The sequence below is a fragment of the Plodia interpunctella genome, chromosome 7 (assembly GCF_027563975.2).
Source record: "Plodia interpunctella isolate USDA-ARS_2022_Savannah chromosome 7, ilPloInte3.2, whole genome shotgun sequence".
Taxonomy (NCBI): Eukaryota; Metazoa; Arthropoda; class Insecta; order Lepidoptera; family Pyralidae; genus Plodia; species Plodia interpunctella.
In genome coordinates, this window is record NC_071300.1 from 3,946,321 (window position 1) to 3,964,601 (window position 18,281).

General features: G+C 33.0%; 2 protein-coding genes across 26 annotated transcripts in view; both read right to left on the minus strand.

Moving 5' to 3' along the window:
• pHCl-1 (pH-sensitive chloride channel 1) overlaps positions 1–11,170 on the minus strand; it is a 66,619-nt gene extending 55,449 nt beyond the window's left edge. For 8 of the 24 annotated variants that reach the window (XM_053747704.2, XM_053747699.1, XM_053747710.2 and 5 more), the window contains exon 1: positions 10,756–11,167. The gene's annotated coding sequence lies outside the window, so the exon portion shown is untranslated. Of the gene's footprint in view, positions 1–10,755 lie in introns of all 24 variants that reach the window. The other 16 variants (XR_008404832.1, XM_053747695.2, XM_053747707.1 and 13 more) reach the window with 9 other exon arrangements.
• A 2,066-nt stretch (positions 11,171–13,236) lies between these two features.
• mub (mushroom-body expressed) overlaps positions 13,237–18,281 on the minus strand; it is a 160,999-nt gene continuing 155,954 nt past the window's right edge. For both annotated transcript variants that reach the window (XM_053748009.1, XM_053748010.1), the window contains exon 15: positions 13,237–17,913. In XM_053748009.1, coding sequence (XP_053603984.1) covers positions 17,829–17,913 — 85 coding nt within the window. In that variant the 3' untranslated portion in view covers positions 13,237–17,828. The remainder of the gene's footprint in view (positions 17,914–18,281) is intronic.

Consider the following 18,281-nt stretch of genomic DNA (forward strand, 5'->3'; position numbering starts at 1 on the left):
GTCAGAGATGCAAGCAGCTAATCCCATAATAAACGATTATAAGTACTACTAACACAGGATTTCCAATATAAAATAAATAAAATACGCAAGATGCCAATATCACGATCGTGTGTGTAGGTAGGTACTGTAAGCTGAAAATGTTATTTAATCTGTGACTGTAAGCGAGCCCCCTGATGCTCCACCGCGGCTAAAGAAGTTGTATTGCCTCTCATTGTTTCCATTTCCTTCATAACGGCCAGGGACCTTGCTCCTATGTAAATTGCTTTTCGCAAAGTGAGTGCTCTATTTTCAACACAGTTTATGGGAAAAATTAAATTAGAATTTCTAAGTGCCCTCTCCGCAATTCTTCTTGTTTTTGTTCCGAGCTGAGGATACAAGTTAATTAAAAGAATATCTCTTTGTTTTAATGGAAGCAACAATCTGGGAGATTTTGTCCAAATATTCGGATGAAAATAAAGTTAAGATGGTTTTTAAATTTGTCATAGATATGGTCATGTTTAATTGAATAACATGTTTATTTTTTAGACAAATTAAAAAACCTCCGACTTTCGACATTCATTTCGCTACAACTTTTGAACGGCTAAAGCGATTTTGATCAAATAAAATAAAACCGCTTCCAAATCGGGTCATCCGTTGATGAGTTACGGTGCCACGTACTTAGACAGACACACTTAGCTGTCAAACTTATAACATCCCTCTTTTTGCGTCGGTTAAAAAGGACTTTTATGTGAATACTTTGTAAGGAAATGAGTCGTAAATTAAATACATTTTGATATCAAATGTGATATAAATACAAATTTCATCCAAAGTTATCCATCCTTAGGGAAGGCCAGTGCTCCAGCAGTGGGGTTAAGACTGATAATGATGGAGAAACAGTATGAGAGCTGTAGAGCTGCTCTCTTTTGTGTTTTCTAATTATAACAAACGCTAAGTTTAAAAAGTAACTAGTGAGGTAATTTTTATAAATATCCAAATTCAAATTATTCATTGATTCCATAATGTACATGGTCTTGATTTACAAATATAGAAACAATTTGATAAAATTGTGCATGCAATATTTTTTGTTCTACCAATAATTCAATATATCATCGTGCAGATGGGGGTCACGATAACGTCCACAGTGGAATTCCAGATTTGAGTTAGAAATTCGGGTCGAGCCCATATGAATGTAATTATGAAGTCGTGATGCCCGGATTACTTCGTCATAGCCCGTGTCAGAATATGCCTCCTATATCACTGAAATGGTAATCCATAAGTAACTTATTTATATTTAATACAATTATTTGCTTTCGTCCATAAGCGTGTCCAGATATGGGCATCAACATTTTGTAATCTTCGGAAATAACCGATTAGTACACAAAAAATTATAATTTAATAATTTAAAAATATAATTATAATAAAATATTGATAATAAATTTGATACATTTTTTATTTTGTTGTATCTAAGCCAATAATTCGCCAACGTATGTTGCTTCATTATTCTAAATTGCGGGTTAGAAACTAGACGCGGACTATATCGAAACCTGTCTGTGCAGAATTATATGTATCAGTCCACGATACTCCAGTAACCAGAAGTACTGTGTCATCGGCGTAAGCGATGGCTTGATATCGACACAAGTAAATAGGTACATACTCGTATTCTTCCAAATTTTGTTAACTCACAGCTGATGGAAGTTTAGTTGTATACTCGGGCACTAAATAAACTCCTCGAAACTCATAAAAAATGTACTAACAACTCCAAACACCGACTAGGAAGTTACGTGAACTCGTAATGTGTATAATACATTGTTAGTTTTATTCTATTACGAATCAAATCAAATCAAATTCAGAAATTAGACCTTCACAGGCACTTTTTCTCGTCAATTTTTATATTTATAGTAATTTGTGATATTTATCACAAGCTACAAACTACTGGCATTTCGGAACGACTACTGCTGAGAAGAAATCCCGAAAGAAACTCATTTGAACAGTGTTGGTCCCTATCATGCCAGATCGGCTTACCATTATTGTTCCTTACATTGTTTTTTTTTCTAATAATATATAAAAGTACATAGTCAAAAGGTATATCAAAACAGATAGATGTGAAACACAATTATAAGTATAATTCAGACACTTGAAGATCACAAATCACGTACATGTTTTACAAATAAAATTTAAATGTCACAATATATGAATTATTATAACAAAAATAAAAATTATGAATAAAATAATAAAAAACAGTAAAATAAAAAATAGGAGATCACGTGTGGAGTGGCAAAGTTGTCGGGAGGATCCATCCGTTTTTATCAGTCAAATAGGCGTTAATTGTGTAATACGCTTTATCCATTAAATTTTTCTTAACATAAATTTTAAAATTTTTAATTGGCAGATTAATAGCCTCTACAGGGAGTTTATTGAATAATTTTACAGAGATGAATTAACAGCAGTTGAACAGTAATGAAATTATAATTAATCACAATCACACTCAGTTTTGTCTGTGTGCACGTAATATATAATATTAATTTCCCCATAAAAGTACTGGTGTCTTGGTGATTTATTGACCCATATAGGTAGTTATTGTTAAATTCAAGAAATTCTTTGCAATGTTTTCATACTTTTGATGTTACGCCGAAAATACAATGTTAAAAAGTGTCACGCGTACAGCAAATGTTAGGCACCTTTGTGTCAGGTACGATAAGGGTAGCTTATTGGTCAATTGGTCAGACCAGATGGTCAGAATATGAGTAAAATTATGGCGATGATGACGTACATATAGTATACTCAAGTGTATTAAAAGATATGTATTAGTTTAGATATATGTATAGGTATTTAGTGTAGTTAAAATGGTTAAAAAAAACTGTAGATTTTTTATTTGATGTTTCGATAAAGCTTTTCCATATCGTGGAAAAAATACCCTTTACCACAAAACCATAATGGCATAGCACTGGCACAGTATGGCTTAAAGTGACAAGTAACATAATTTCTACCACACTTTTTATTGACAAACCTAAAATCCAGCTTACGAGGGTTTTGATAATCGATTTCAACAAACTAATGGCACTTAATGGATCTAGCCGGATAATCCATTCTAAATCAAATTTGTGTGTCGAGCCATTCGGCTCTCATTCTTGTTCGGGACAGGCCTCGGCTAAGTTTGTTACATCATGCCTCCTCTACACATCGGTCATAATTAGTGATGTGCCACCTTAGATTATACTCTTTTCCCGGAAACTTCTCTCGGAAATATTCTTCCGATTTTCGATAAAAAAAAAGTTCTTATAGAAATTTTCTGTTTCCATTTTATTCTACAAAAATCGATAGTGATTGGTAGTAATGGTCTTTCAACGTCCTACATTGCTAAGTTTTTTATAAGAATATTTATTTATTTTGAGCTTTGTGTTAATAAAAACATAAAAGGCTGCCGAAGCGCTATTAAGTACAATGAACCTATATTAATCGAACGCTAATATCATCGTATAGCTTACCTATTCTAATTATTATTATGCTTTTTATAAAGGCTATTTTCTAGCAATTCTAGCCAAATTCCATATTTACATGGAATACAACATCAAAGAGAATATTAAATAAGAATATAAAATTTCGTCTTTCCATACTAGTCCACATCTGCTGCCGAAAGTGTGGATGTTTGTTATTCATTCTATTTAATAATTATAACAAATTGTGTCAAAATAAGTCTTTGTCTGAAATATCCGGAACAAACTGATTTGAATATTTCAAGAGAGTCGAAGCACGTCTCTAGCGCATAACAAAGTTTAATTAAGAAATGCTTTCAATTTTAGAACTTCAACAACAATATTTATTATTTTTTAAATGTTGTAAAAATGTAATTCACTACAATAAGTAGGTATATTTTTTCTCAAGAAAAACCCCTAGGACTATGTGTGAATGTATAAAGCTTATTATTTTCAAATGAATTGCCAATAAGTAAATAATAATAGATTTAAATCTATTATAGGTATTTATTGACAAGAATTGATTCTTGCTAGTTATTTTAATAACACTTATTAAATATTTATTCATTAAGCTACTACTTAATATGAATATTGTCGAGTTTGGATCGATATATAAAAGGTCTTTCACCTATCACCTACCTATATTAAAGCACTTGTGTTGTGCACTTTATTGCATGTGTCGACCACAAATAGGTACATGTCATGAAATATTAATTGTGATATTTCTGTAAACTTTAACAATATAATAGAACATTACATACGAGGAAGGATTTATACGAAACGCGAAATGGAGGGCGATCATACAGCAGAGTTGGTGAAAAGTGATGTAAAACTTCAAATAAAACACCTGAGCCGCGAAGTTTTAATTGTTTATAATTAGGCGCCATTACCATAAGTTATAAGGCAATTTAGAGAAAGGTATTAGCTCAAGATTCGCGATTTCAGCGTCTCAATTCCATCAAAAACCTGCAATTACTTTTATTAACAAATGACAACCTAGCAATATTCGCTCTGGGAACGTTGCCTTTAGGTGAGCTTATCAGATACCAGAAGAAAGTCACTTTTATGAGACCGGCATACTGCACGACTGTATTCCCGATCCGATACGATAATGGGCCTTCGAGAAAGGTCTATGATTTGTTGAAAAGCCGGCGACACTCCTGTGGTGCCCCTGGTACTGCAGTTGTTCCTGGGCAGCGATGATCACTAATTTTATTTCACAGTAAGCCCAAAAGCTTTATATACATCTAATAGACATGGAGATGGCTAACTATATGGTGTGTTGCTCGTTTACCGCCCTATTCCAATAAAAGCAAAAACTAATTATTAACATAGGTAGTCTATTATCTCGACCTGTGTTTTATTGAAAACGCTATCATTATATGCAACTGAATAGAACAGCTAGACCTATTTCCGCTGCAGTTGCATAATTTATCAAGAGAGTATCGTGAAAGGTAGTGTTTTAATTTAGAAAAGAAATATTTTTAAACTGCGAATAGTGAACGGCTTTAATTAGATCAGAATATCTTATTGTCGCATACCTGGATAGTGGTGTTTTATCATTTCAATACGTTCGTGTATTATGGGCCAATAGCTTTATAATTTCAGGCGAATGAAAATGAACTTAATGTGAAAATAATTACGTTGTTTTTGTTGTGTCAAATGAAATTATATAACTATTCAAATTAATGTTTATTTATTTTATAAAAAAATGATACCAATAGCAAATATAATTTTGAAAAGAATTCAGTAAAAATTTTTAGAGGTATCAATACACCACAAAATCAGCGATGAATGTTACAAATATAATGGTTTACTTTTTACGCGGAGCCCGGGCGTAACATCCGCGATTGCAACCAAAAACACGCGACGATAGAGAGAATACACCACAAACAACACGCGCACTACCCAAAATACAAGAAACACAATCTGTAAAACAAAACACTGCTACTAAAGCTTCCCTTTGTTTATGCACAGTCTGTTTACGACTTGAAGACTCGTAACATTTTTTAATAATTCAAGTTTTTAGATTAAGTAGCCCCAGTTCTTTGTGTCTTTGTTAGGGATGCTTGAATATTTTCAGCGCTTTGGGTTGTTCATGGGTGTAGATTAAATACGCTGCAAGGTAGGGGCATTCCCTGGAGTTTCCTGAGGTATGTGAGCTCGGCACACATGACTACACTTAGTGTGGAAATGTACGTTGCGAATACGTTCAGTTTTTTTATTTGAACTTACAATATGTGTGGTATGTGGTGCTGTAAGTGCTCTTCACTTCATATACCTATCTATCTCTTCGAAAGGAAATTAAATAATAAAAAGTTTGTAAACCTAAACTTACTCTGAAATACTTGCTATAAGTACTCAGTGAAGTTATTTGGAAACTCCACTATTTTCTTTTTAGATTGTTCAATAAGACTTACATAAAGTCGTACATAAAAAATAAATAAACTAACTAAATAATTTAACAAAAAAATACAAATAAACTTATAACGTTTTTGTCGGAAATAACAATAGCCTGGTTTTCAGATTTTTTGAGAATAGACTGTTATATCTATAGATATGCTTACGAGGATATCTACCCTCATTATTTGTGGAACAAATGTGGATCGTGGGAACAGTAAGTATGCTTCTTTTAATAAGGGACAGACCGACGACGTTTGCGTTGTTATTTGAGCCAATTGTCTCCTGTAAATATATGGCGGTTTTGTTTCACAGTACTTTCCAGAACAGTTTATTTACTTTTCAAGAAACGTGAAAGAAGTACTTTTCGATTCAGTTATGTTTGACAGAATATTATTTGTAATAAATTAGAGTTAAAAACAACTTTTATTTTTAGGGCTTCGCAGCTTAAAAATAATAAAACTAACTAGCCTTACTATTGAAAATTCTGTTTGTCGTCTAACCCATATTACTGGATTTATGCCCACTCGTGATAACAATGGTTGACAATTAAGAGCTCGGTCAGAAGCAAACCAATTGAGCTCGTTGTGATTGAGAAGAGAAATAGTAGCTAATGAGTGATCCGGTTTATACCGGTAGTGCGGCACTCGACACACGTTGTTACTAAAAAATAAAAAGAGACACAGAGGAGAATACGCGTTCCTGCGGCAACGTACAAAGACTCTTGGAGCGGGAAATCATTGATCGCTCGCTCTATGGGGTCCACCGAGACGAAGGGCTAATTTGTTTTTTCACTGTTTCTGAAAGTACTTTTAATCTCGATTAAAGATATTCAAAGGGTATTAGTAGGTACAAAGGCAGTGAAAAGAATTCAGATCCGAGAAGATGTAATTATAAAATCTTCTTTATGTTACCTGTCAACAATAGCTATGCGTGCAAGATTACTAACTATTAAACTAAATTTAAAATTGGAGCTAACAAATTTCAACGACGCATTGTGGGAGGTAACGATAAATTGTTAAAGTTTATATAACAAAACTTACCCGCATTGTCACGCGGTACCTATAGGTATCTACATGCAAGTGCGACTTTTTGAATCTATGCTTGAATTTTCTGTTTGGAAGGTAGGACACTGAATAGTACGTTTGATTTCTTAGACTCCGTTGCAATTTAAAGACAAAAGTGAGTTCTAGAACTTCCCTATTCTATACCGTAACATTGACGCGCACTGTTGTCATCTATTTTTAATCGCAGGTGTCAAAATAAACGCCGATGCAATGTCGCGCTCATCACTCTCGTTTTACACGAGGCGTCCTATTTCTGAAGACTCGTCTTGAAACTGTTTTTTATTTTAACATTTTAAAATGTGAAACTGCATAACAGGCACTGACATTGTGTTGAATTATTCACGAGCGACACTGGCCTCGGGTCGGGATGTTTGGTGTACGGATAAAGAATAAAGATGCAGATAGAGAAAGACATATAGGAAAACAGAGAAATAAATATTGCAACATGGCTTTATTTGCAGATAAAAATGGTATCAGATATCGTCGAAGTGATTCTTATCCGTTGGACGCATAAATTTTTCTTTGTGTACCTAAAAAAATGAAATATACTTAATTTCTTTTTTAAAGGCTACAAGGAAAATTAAGGGTTTTCTAGGTAACACACAGGCCTTGAATGCTTCAAGGATTCTTTGTCTATGACATTATAAATAAATAAATCCATCCATGAAAAAAATTAGAGACAGAACAGCTGGAATTGGAACGCTCTTACACTATCAACACACATAACACTACCCTCATAAATCCCCGATGCCTCCGGGTTGCCAAAGTAGTAAAAAATAACACATGACACGGACGATGTCATCATATGTGGTGAACTGAGGAACCAATCAATAGATTCGTATCGGTTCAATGAAGTTTTTAACTGTGTCAGCATAGAGTGTGTAATATTTTTTTTATTTACGCCGAACGCTGTTATTTATGTATAGACTTGCGCTATAAGTAATATTATTTTTTCTATTTCATATTGCGAATTAGATTTTATTTAGATAGATTAGAAAATCCAATTCAAGCAAACAATATTATTATTAATTTTCAGAAATTGCCTTGTTTATCCATGTAATGTATGTATATTACATTCATGTCTAGTCTAAAATACTACTTACTAGAACTTAGGTACCTAGTATTCATTTATCAGAAAAGTTATCTAATCATACAAAATAACAGTTAAACTTTTCCAAGATAATTTTGATTTAATAGAATAAAATAGCGGTAGAATTCTTTGAAATGCATTATAAACTTTTTAATATACGTATCCAGCGAATTATAACTGAAACGATTGCTTAGATTCTCAGAAATCTATAAGTATTTTATATTCGTTATTGTATATTTTTCATTCATTGATATACAGTCTGCTAAAGAAATAACTGGTTAGGTACGTGTAGTCTTAATGCAGTTAGCATCGAATGCACATATGCAAATAGCTATTTAAAATAGAATTTTTGCAAAATCGTTGTATGAATTTCGAAATGAATTTCAACGTGGTTGATCTACGTATTACCTTAAAAATTAAAAAAGTAAATAATTAAAAATCTATATGGATTTTTAATTATTTTTGGCAGAAATAATCTAAATAATAAAACACGGGCTATGAGCTGTTAGAATGAATAATGTTATGATAATTTTATACATAACGGATAACTATTGCTAAGAATCTTTGGTTAGGCATATAAATAGGTAGTAAATATATAAATAGTTGTATACTTAGTAGGTTCCTAATTGGAAGTATCTAACTTTTTGCAAGAAACAAACATAAAGACGCTTTCTCACATTAAAGTTTATCATGTACCTAGTACATTTTGATACCTTGTAGATTGCATAATAAACTTTTTGTGCTCTACTAAAACTTTTATTATGTTTTAATAGCTCGCTTTTGGCAGAGTCAGTGATCGTAGATATGTATAATCAACGTTATAAAATGAGATGGATCATTTAATTATACACTGAAAAAATTTGTTATTTATTGTAAATGATTTTTAAATAGATATATAACTAATTTCCAATTAAAAACACTTCAACAGATCACACTTTCTTGTCATTAGACATATATTTTTCATAGAGTGTAAGCTCGCATCGTTCGCATCTAAATAACAGTGAAAACTGCATCAAAATTCGCTGGGTGGTTTGAAAGAAAAAAGTTTAGAAACAGGTAGACCGCAACTTTGTTTTATACAATGTAGTGATTTTTTCGGTAGTATAGGTACCTATGTAACACGAGCTATCCTCGGGTAAAATGTAATGACGTGTGGCAGACCAGAGGTGTGTAATATGTCCAAATGGGATTAATGTTGGGCAGAGCCATCAGCAAACATTTGACAATCATAACGCCCGCGGACATGGCGGCGTGGAATTATGTGGGCGACCGCCTAATTTTCTTCGGTGTTGTTTCACATGAAAAAACACTTTGATATGAAGGGTTACTTTAACGGGTAAAAGAACAAAGTGCGGGCCGAGATTTTGTTACAACATTTTGAGTTTATATATACCGATATAAAACAGTGTAGACTAACACACAAGCCGGTTTAAAAAGCTGATGTATGACATTACAAAATAAATATTTAATTTAATTTATAATGAACCTTTATAAACAGCTCTCCAGAATATATTCTCGAATATATACGTGTAGGTATATCTGTAACGTAATCATCGTAAAATTGGATGGCACCGTGATGAGGCTAATGTGGGACACAGGGACATTGCATCGTTATAATAGTCCATTTATTTTTAACGGTCCCTATTCGTAGATACTTAATCCAACGAGAATAGTTCTAGTAAACGTACAACGACAAATAACTGTCTTATAACTAATATTAACAGAAAACTTATAGTACCTTGTTGGTTTGGATGTTTCATTTTAATATCAGTATCTATTTCTACGTTCCATTTAATGCATACTTAATGAATGTTTATATTTGAACATACGAGTACATATACCAAAGGAAACGATATAACCTAGATAGATACAATCAATTAGGAAATTGGTCTTCCTCTTTCATAATGACATCATACAGATACAAAATTCGCACGTGAGCTTCATTAGCTGCTTAATTGATTTTTTCCCCATAGTTATTATTATTACATTATGCAGACAAATTAATAGCTGCCGAATGGCATATTAAAGTTTGGTAATACAACAAAGACAGAAAATCGATAGCATATAAATTATTTATGTAACCGTATCCTGCTACAGTTCTACAAGGCTACGAGCTACGAATATTTTTGCTACGAAGCTACGCCGTAGCACTGTTTCGTAGCTTGTTCATTGGAAAAGTTGTTCACTTAACGATCAGGTTTATGCGATTTCTGAAGGTAAACTTAATACATAATTTAGATCACATTTTATGTTCGATGAATAAAATAAATTTGAATACTTTGTATTAGAATATGCTTGTTACCTAGCTAGATTAATTACACGTAGAACCTCTCAAGTTTTCTTATCTATTTACAATGTAATATTCTGTTATGACGTAGACTCTATAGAGCTCGTTTCAGACCTATTTATGTGACCTAGTTTTCTCAGGACACACGTCATACTTTGGCCGATTCCCAAATTTGGTAACGCAATTGCTTTGAAAGTGCGAGCACTTTTACTCGAGTTATCAACGATTGCGTTTTCAACGATTTTTATTTTGTATATATTTTTTATGTGTTTTTAACTACATGAAACTAAAACTGAAGTATGGATATACAATTTTTCTTACTAATTTTGAGACTAAGAAGAGCACAAAAACTTTTAAAGCATAATAAATTATAACGATTTATTCTTTGACTTGTAATTAAGTAGATAAATCTGTAGTTTTAAATACACGGTTTAAAAGAGTGAAGTAATATAATATTACCTTCGCCGCTCCCACCGCAGTATCGATTCCCACCACCAGCGCCGTCCAACCACCTCCGACCACCAGCAAGCAAAGCAAAACAAAACAAACCAACACAACACTTAACGTTCGCACTTAAACTGCCGGCGAAAATTCACATTTGTTCACTTTTCGCCACTTCCGAAGTTGAAACTAAAAATAAAAGGCATATGCTAGCTGTTTTTTAAATCTAGAAATTTCCCGATTTTTTAAAGGGTAAAAATATAAGTACGCGCACCGCGGGAAAGTTTTATTTCGATTTACGAGTCTCCATTTCGTCGGCGCACGGTGCGAAAGTTTTCGTCGTCGGCTAGAAGGAGAGTGTGGTTTAGTTACGCAACTGCTGCGGAGACGGCCGCCAGGGGGAGCGCGCGAGCAGTGGCGCAGTGGCGAGCATGCGTACTGCGGACATCGTCTGCCGTGTCGTCGCCACCAGACACTGGCACGTCATAAATCTTCTACTTTCAAACGCGAATACATCTCCTGAAAAACTTGGACTTATTATCCATCTTGAAATTATATGAAATCTCGGCTAATAAGTATAGTAGGTATTTACTTTATTGTAAGTACTTTCTTTAAAATGTGACCTACTTTAAGGTGATGACTACGAATTCTAAAAAGTCAATAATATAACAGTCACGGAGGTCAGGGTGCTAAGACATCGCGTGAAAGCAACGTAATGGCAAAACAACAGGCGAGCTCGAACGACCTCGTTTAGTAAGCAGTCTGAAGATTAAAATACTTACCTGCCTATGTTAATTAATTCTAACAAATTTATCTTTATAAGAGCAAAGTGGAATTGGTAATTGATTATTGTCATATTACCCACTGGTTTCGTAGTTTTTATATCGAGGTAGATACCTACTTAATTAAGGTATCTGTCAAAGATATGCCTAACTTGTACTAACTAAAGCAGCAAAGTATCTGTTCTTAACTTCTATAATTTCAGAAAACTTAGAGAGCTTGGATTCTAGACATATAAGTATTTTTAGTAATAAGTAGTTATAAAGATAAAAACATGGGATTCATAGAATATAGCCCTTAAAGCCAATGCACACCGAATTTCTGCGCAGGCCTCAGGTTGCACTATTGCATGAAATTGTAACACATGCGTGTATACAATACGTCCGTTGAAATTATAGGTATAATATGTTTTTTCTGTCCGCGTTCAGGATATGCTTCGGTGTGCACGAGCCTTGAATGTGGACATTTGTAAGCTTTGCTTGGATTACGTGCACTTTACTCCTCAACCGCAGCTACGGCCTCCGGATCAATTTGAAACATGTCGCTAAATTGTTAATAAAACCGGCCATGGAAATTGAGAAATATTGTATCTTCATTTTTATGCTGCCACAATACATGCTTACCTATTATTCAGATTCCTGTGTATAAGAAAAATCTAAAAATATGTAATATAATGTGCTTGATTACCTATGTATAAAAATCTATATTATTAACTACATAGGTACCTACTTAATTTTTTTTAAAATATCTTGCGGTAGTGTTGTGCTGGGCAAAGCCTCCCCCTCTACTTCGCCACCAATTCCTATCTATTGCGTAACTCCTCCAGTTCCTATGCGTCGTAATTTCATTCAGTACTTATTTGATATCTATACGCATAATTCATTCAGTACTTATTTGATATCCATACGGGGTGTGAGCGACAATTTTTTTATTGGTCGCTCACACCCCGGATATGTTAATGACCATTGTTTTATTTGTCTCAAAATTAATGGGTATGTAAATTAACTTTTTTAACAGCATTCCAAAATTAAATTACTTAAGTCGAAATTATGTAATTTCGACCTGAAAACACATAAAGGCAGCCAGGTATTTATGCGGTTGGTATCTACTTATACTCGAAGTACATATACACCTGTAAAAGAATGACGTAAATATATTCCTTGTAGGTGGGCATATTTCTAAAATAGTTATGGTAATGAGGCCGGGCCAGTTCCAGATCCCGTGGAAATCCGGGATGTATATGATAATTCAACTCATATAAGGATTTAGCTAGACGACAAAAGGTGGGCTACCTTTTGTCGTCTAGTTTAGCTAAATCCTTCCGGATCTGCAATTTCAAACTCGATCAGAATAGAAAGGGGTCATACCTTCCTATTACTTTGTGACGGACGCTTATTTATTCTTTACTAGCGGCCCGTTCTGGCTTTACTCGAACAATACATTATTAAAACAATTATTATTTTATATTATCATCGCATTATTATTTTCAAAAAGTTAAAAAAAGTAGGTATGTGTGACATGTATAACAAATCCATTTAAATAAATTATACACCTAAGTAGTTTTTAATATGTCGTCGGTCGTCACAAATAAAAATACGAAATCTTATTTTTTAAGTTTGTGTTCCATCTATGTACCGAGCATATTTTGAAAATTTGGCCAGTGTAAATCTATTACGTGTTGTGATATTTTGTAAGGCCATTCGAATAAAACAAAAAAAGTTCATTTACACACTTTATTGAATTAACATAAGAAAACAAACATTAATATTGAAATGAACCTCATGACAGTATACTGTAACCGTAAGTACAACATTTATAATTCATTAATATTAATCAATTCAATTCACAAAACGATTAGATATGTCGACAATTACACTGATATTTGAAAGATATGAAGTGTGAACATCTATTTGTGATAAGAACACAAAATATACGTGGTCCACACAAGCATGCGCCATTTAGACACGAAACACTCCACATACCTAATACAGAGAAAGCAAGATATTTTCAGCCATATTGCTTTGATAATCATGATAATGGCACGTTTAATATTGTCAAAACTGTTGTACACATAGACTTCATTATAATACATAATAATTAAAATTATATGGCATGACATGCTTGTATGAAGTTTCTATAGTTACATTTTATGTGTAACATCGATTAAATCTGAATTAAATGTACTTAATATTACGTACGGAGTGGCAAAGCTGAACTTATAAACGCTTTCAAGCTTAAAAATGTACTAAAAAAAACATACAACAATCCTTTTTACCTCAAGGGTTTATAGCAGGCTGATGTCTTTTGAGAAGGAAAGCCTCTTTGCTTTGAATGCTCGAGTATAAAATTAAATGCTATTGAAATTGCAGCAGTAACATAAGACAATTGAAAGATTTTGTTTCATAAAATTTATTCTTAACTATACTCAGTCAATAATTACTATAAACGTTAATACTGAATGATTATTGAACAGAATCAGGCATAGCCTACACAAATATGTTACTAAGAAATTGACCAAATCTTTATATTAAGCAATAAGTTTGGCACTTTCGTATACTTCGTAGACTATGCCATAAGTTTGCAAGAACTCGAAGACAGTTTAATTATAATAATGTAGGTGTATATGTTCATAACATGCATTTTTATTTTCCTATACTTGATTTAAGGATGAAAACAATAATTTAGAATTATTTAAGCATTTGGATTACACTGTTTAAGCTACAGGTACAATCATGTGAACTTATATAGAATTAATCTGTATGATACGATACCCTGGTTTTACTACATTATTATTTAAGTGAACCATTTAAAGTTATAATTTGTAATAGAGGGACCAAAGCGAATATATTGAATATTGTATATGCATAACAAACGACACAACCCTTTTTACCCAAACGTCTCAAACCTGTAATGGGGATATAGATTTTATTTACGTTGATAACAAAATATTAGCTTATTATCCGTGAAAATAATATTTTCTTATGCATATTGCATCGACAAACAAATTATTATTTATTCGAATGACATTTACAAATGAACGCACATTGTTCATAATGTATTTGATGATTCCTGTATCCTAATAGCCACAAAATTTAATAAAGGGATTTTGAAATGGTGCATTAAGTATTACGAATTCAAGTGCTAACATGAAAATTTTAAAAGAAAATTCTCTATTATTATTATTCATACTTTCTAAAATTGAATTTAATTACACTATTATACAACGCAGTCAGACCCTGTCAATAAAGGCTAATATAAATTTATAACACGTCACGTAAATTTGCCCGTAATCAAAACATGAAAATCTAAAGAGACTACAACTGATATGTTAAAATAACCACAGAAATAAAATTTCATTTTCTCTCAAACAAATCGTTAGACATTGTCAAAAAATAACAAAAATTATTCAAACGATAACTTCGCTTGCTGTCATGGATAATGCATAATTGTACATTTTCAAAAATAGGATCATTTTATGACACTGAAGTGAATTCGTAAATTTTTTGTGTGTACATGTAATTGTAACAATACAGTAAGATGATATAGATATAATATTGAGATTCACAGTTCAACATGCATAATTTGTGCATGATCTTTAATTATGTTTTCATATAATTTTATACTATGTGTAATTCAGAGAAATTTTACCAACAAAATACGATATCAGTCGATCAAATCAGCATGCATAAAAACAATATTAAAATTACAATAAAAATTCGACACAAACATCCAAATAATTCAATAATTCTAACAAACCAACAAAACTAAATATTTTGAAGCCTAGCTTACATAAACATTCAGAAAATTGAGCAAATAAAATAACAGTAACAATATAGAATCATAATAACTATTCTAATACGAGTATAATAAAGATTATATAATCATTGCAGTGACTAATATAACTGAATGTAATAGCTACACGTGACAAATTAATTATGCATTTCATTATCTACTGCATTAAGGTTGCATTGTACTAGATTATACATGTAGTGACAACATTGATGAGCTAAATAATGTAAGTATTTTCTTTACAATTGCTCGTAGGCAATATAAAACGTAAATTGCTCTATCTGCGCGCGTCCCTTCCCCCCGTATTTATCATCCTCTATAAGAAGCGTGCACTATACAACTACCTGCGCACTATGCCCACAATTTACACAGCGACAACTGACACAGCTTTTCGCACAAAAGTGCCACCAAACTTTAATCACAGCTATCAAATCTCTTCTCTTTTATTCTCTTACTACGCCTTCGAGAACTGTTCTCAGTTACATCTATAGATTATCTATATTTATACCTGTCTGGTACTTAATTTACAAAGCTCTATACATTCTCTTAATTGCAATTCATTAGACTATAAATAATTGATTTTATCAAAATTTTATTGCTAATTTACTTTTAAGCGAAACCACATAAAAAATAGATATAACTTTTAGTGGTGAAAACAAAATATAAATAAAGTTCATTTTTTTTTAATACAAAAACCTAAAAGTTACCAATTGGAAAACAATTTTGACTAGCAGAGAATAATATATTTGTCTTTTTAATTTAGAACAATTTGACTAGTTGTACGTCGACGAAATCGACGAAATAGGATCTTATTACATTCTCCATTCAAATCCTTGTAAATGTAAACACAACTTTGGCACATTCATTCTTTAATTCATTACATTTAATGAAAAAATAAAGATAGGGGAAGACTTGGGAAATATGTAATAGGGATATGTTTCGCTATTTTGTAAGTCTAATTGTGTATCTTAAATCTAGAGTGCAAAATAAGTCATTCATTTGTGGATTGTGTAATGAATACATTTTGTAACATCTATCAACTTGATTTTAATTATAACATTATTATTACCCGAATTAAATTGCATCGCATTCAAATAATATCCCTAATTAGTTATCAAGTACAAATTCAGACATTTGGCACACCAATTTGTCATGTAGTGGCACATAAAAGAAACGACTTTTTGGAAAGCCTTCAAATACAGTGGTCCTATAGTTATCTTATTCTATTTTAACCTAGGCATTTTTTTTAAGATTTTTGGAAATACGTTGAATACCACAGGACTATCTATATATTGATCTAATACTAAATACGATGAGCAGTCCGGAGAGGGTGATAAAATAAGTTAAAATAAACTGCCCTACATTACGTCACTAAACATTAACTACTCTCAGAATAATTTAGCATAAATCCACAACATTATTAATGTTAAACAAACTTCAACAATCTTTGGCTTTGATCCCTAGACCAATATTATTTACTCAATATAAAATTTCCAGTAGCCGATGCACTCGCAGTATATGTTAGAGATCTCATTATTCAAATGTAAAATAAATTAGAAGACTATCACATTTAGCAACACTATTTTTATACAACTAACGTCTTTTTTGTGATCATAACGATTTTAAGGTTTTAGTGAAATGTTCGCTTCGCCTCTGTCTGCTTTAATGTAAGTTTCTTAAAGGATTTGATCCCACCGGTTTCGTATCGCCGCATCGCTTCCGAGCGACGCAACTATTACTGTAATACCTAATTTCCAGGTTATTACCATTATTTTTATTTACATATATTGTCTTTAACCCTCTCACTCTGTCGCTATGCTAACACTACGCTACGCCAGCAGGGTCGAGGTCGAGTAACGCATCTACACCTACTGTACGCCGACGCTCTCTTTTAACTTATTTTGAACATTTTATTCATGTCTGGTCAGTACTGATTACAACGAAAAATTTTTCAATATATAATTGAGTATTTGACCTCTTAAATCCATAGTAAATTCGATCAACTTAGCTAACTCTTGTTACTTGCGTACTTTGATATAAATTCATAACCCGTTGAGCGGGGAACACAGAAAAACAGAACAATTTTCATGCTTTTAGTGCATCGAGTGAGATTTTAATAATAATATATTTTTACACGTTCGCCGCTCACAGATTAATTAATCGATATTTTTTTAAAACTTCAGTCATTTTAAAACTTTGATACAATATTCCCAATATATGCATATCATCCCACATTATCCCAAGATTCTCTATTCATTTCCGACCAATTAATACAGAGGAGAATAAATATAAGAATATCTAAAATACTTATAAACTCGTAACAAATGTAAACATACGTTTCAGCACGTTATCTAGTGATCTGCCAATCGCTCGCCGTCCCTCGTTGGAGATAATTTTGGTCTCGATATTCATTTGAAGAAATATATCGGAGCCAGAGTCCCGTATTGCGGTGGCACGTAGTAGGTGCGCTCTGTGTGGTAGAACTTGTAGGCGCCGCTGGAATTCTGGCCGCGGAGCCCCATTCAATGGATCGGGGCCTTCACAATGTGGTTCGGAGCAATGTAGTGGTACCCCGGCAGCTGCAGCCCCGCCGTCTCCATCGTGATCCTGGAACACACGCAGTTTGCTATCACTTCACTATCCCTGTCCAGACTTAGCTCGCCCCCGATGTGTATTGCGACATGTCATTAGTGGAACAAGTGATAATGGAATCAAGAGGATTGCGGGTGAACGTAAGTTTGACTAATGATTCAATTATTCAATAAAGAGTGGATTTCTAGGATACAAATTAAAATGCAAAGGAATCTTACCAGGATATTGGGTGATCCGGATGAGGTACTCGATGGAGCAGAGTTCGGCGTTCAGGTAACACGGGATATTGGTGCCTGAGTAGGCAGGATAGTGGCGGGTTCCGAGGAGGCTTTGTCTATCGAACCTAGTACCTTACGACAATCACCTGCACTTAACGCAAGTCA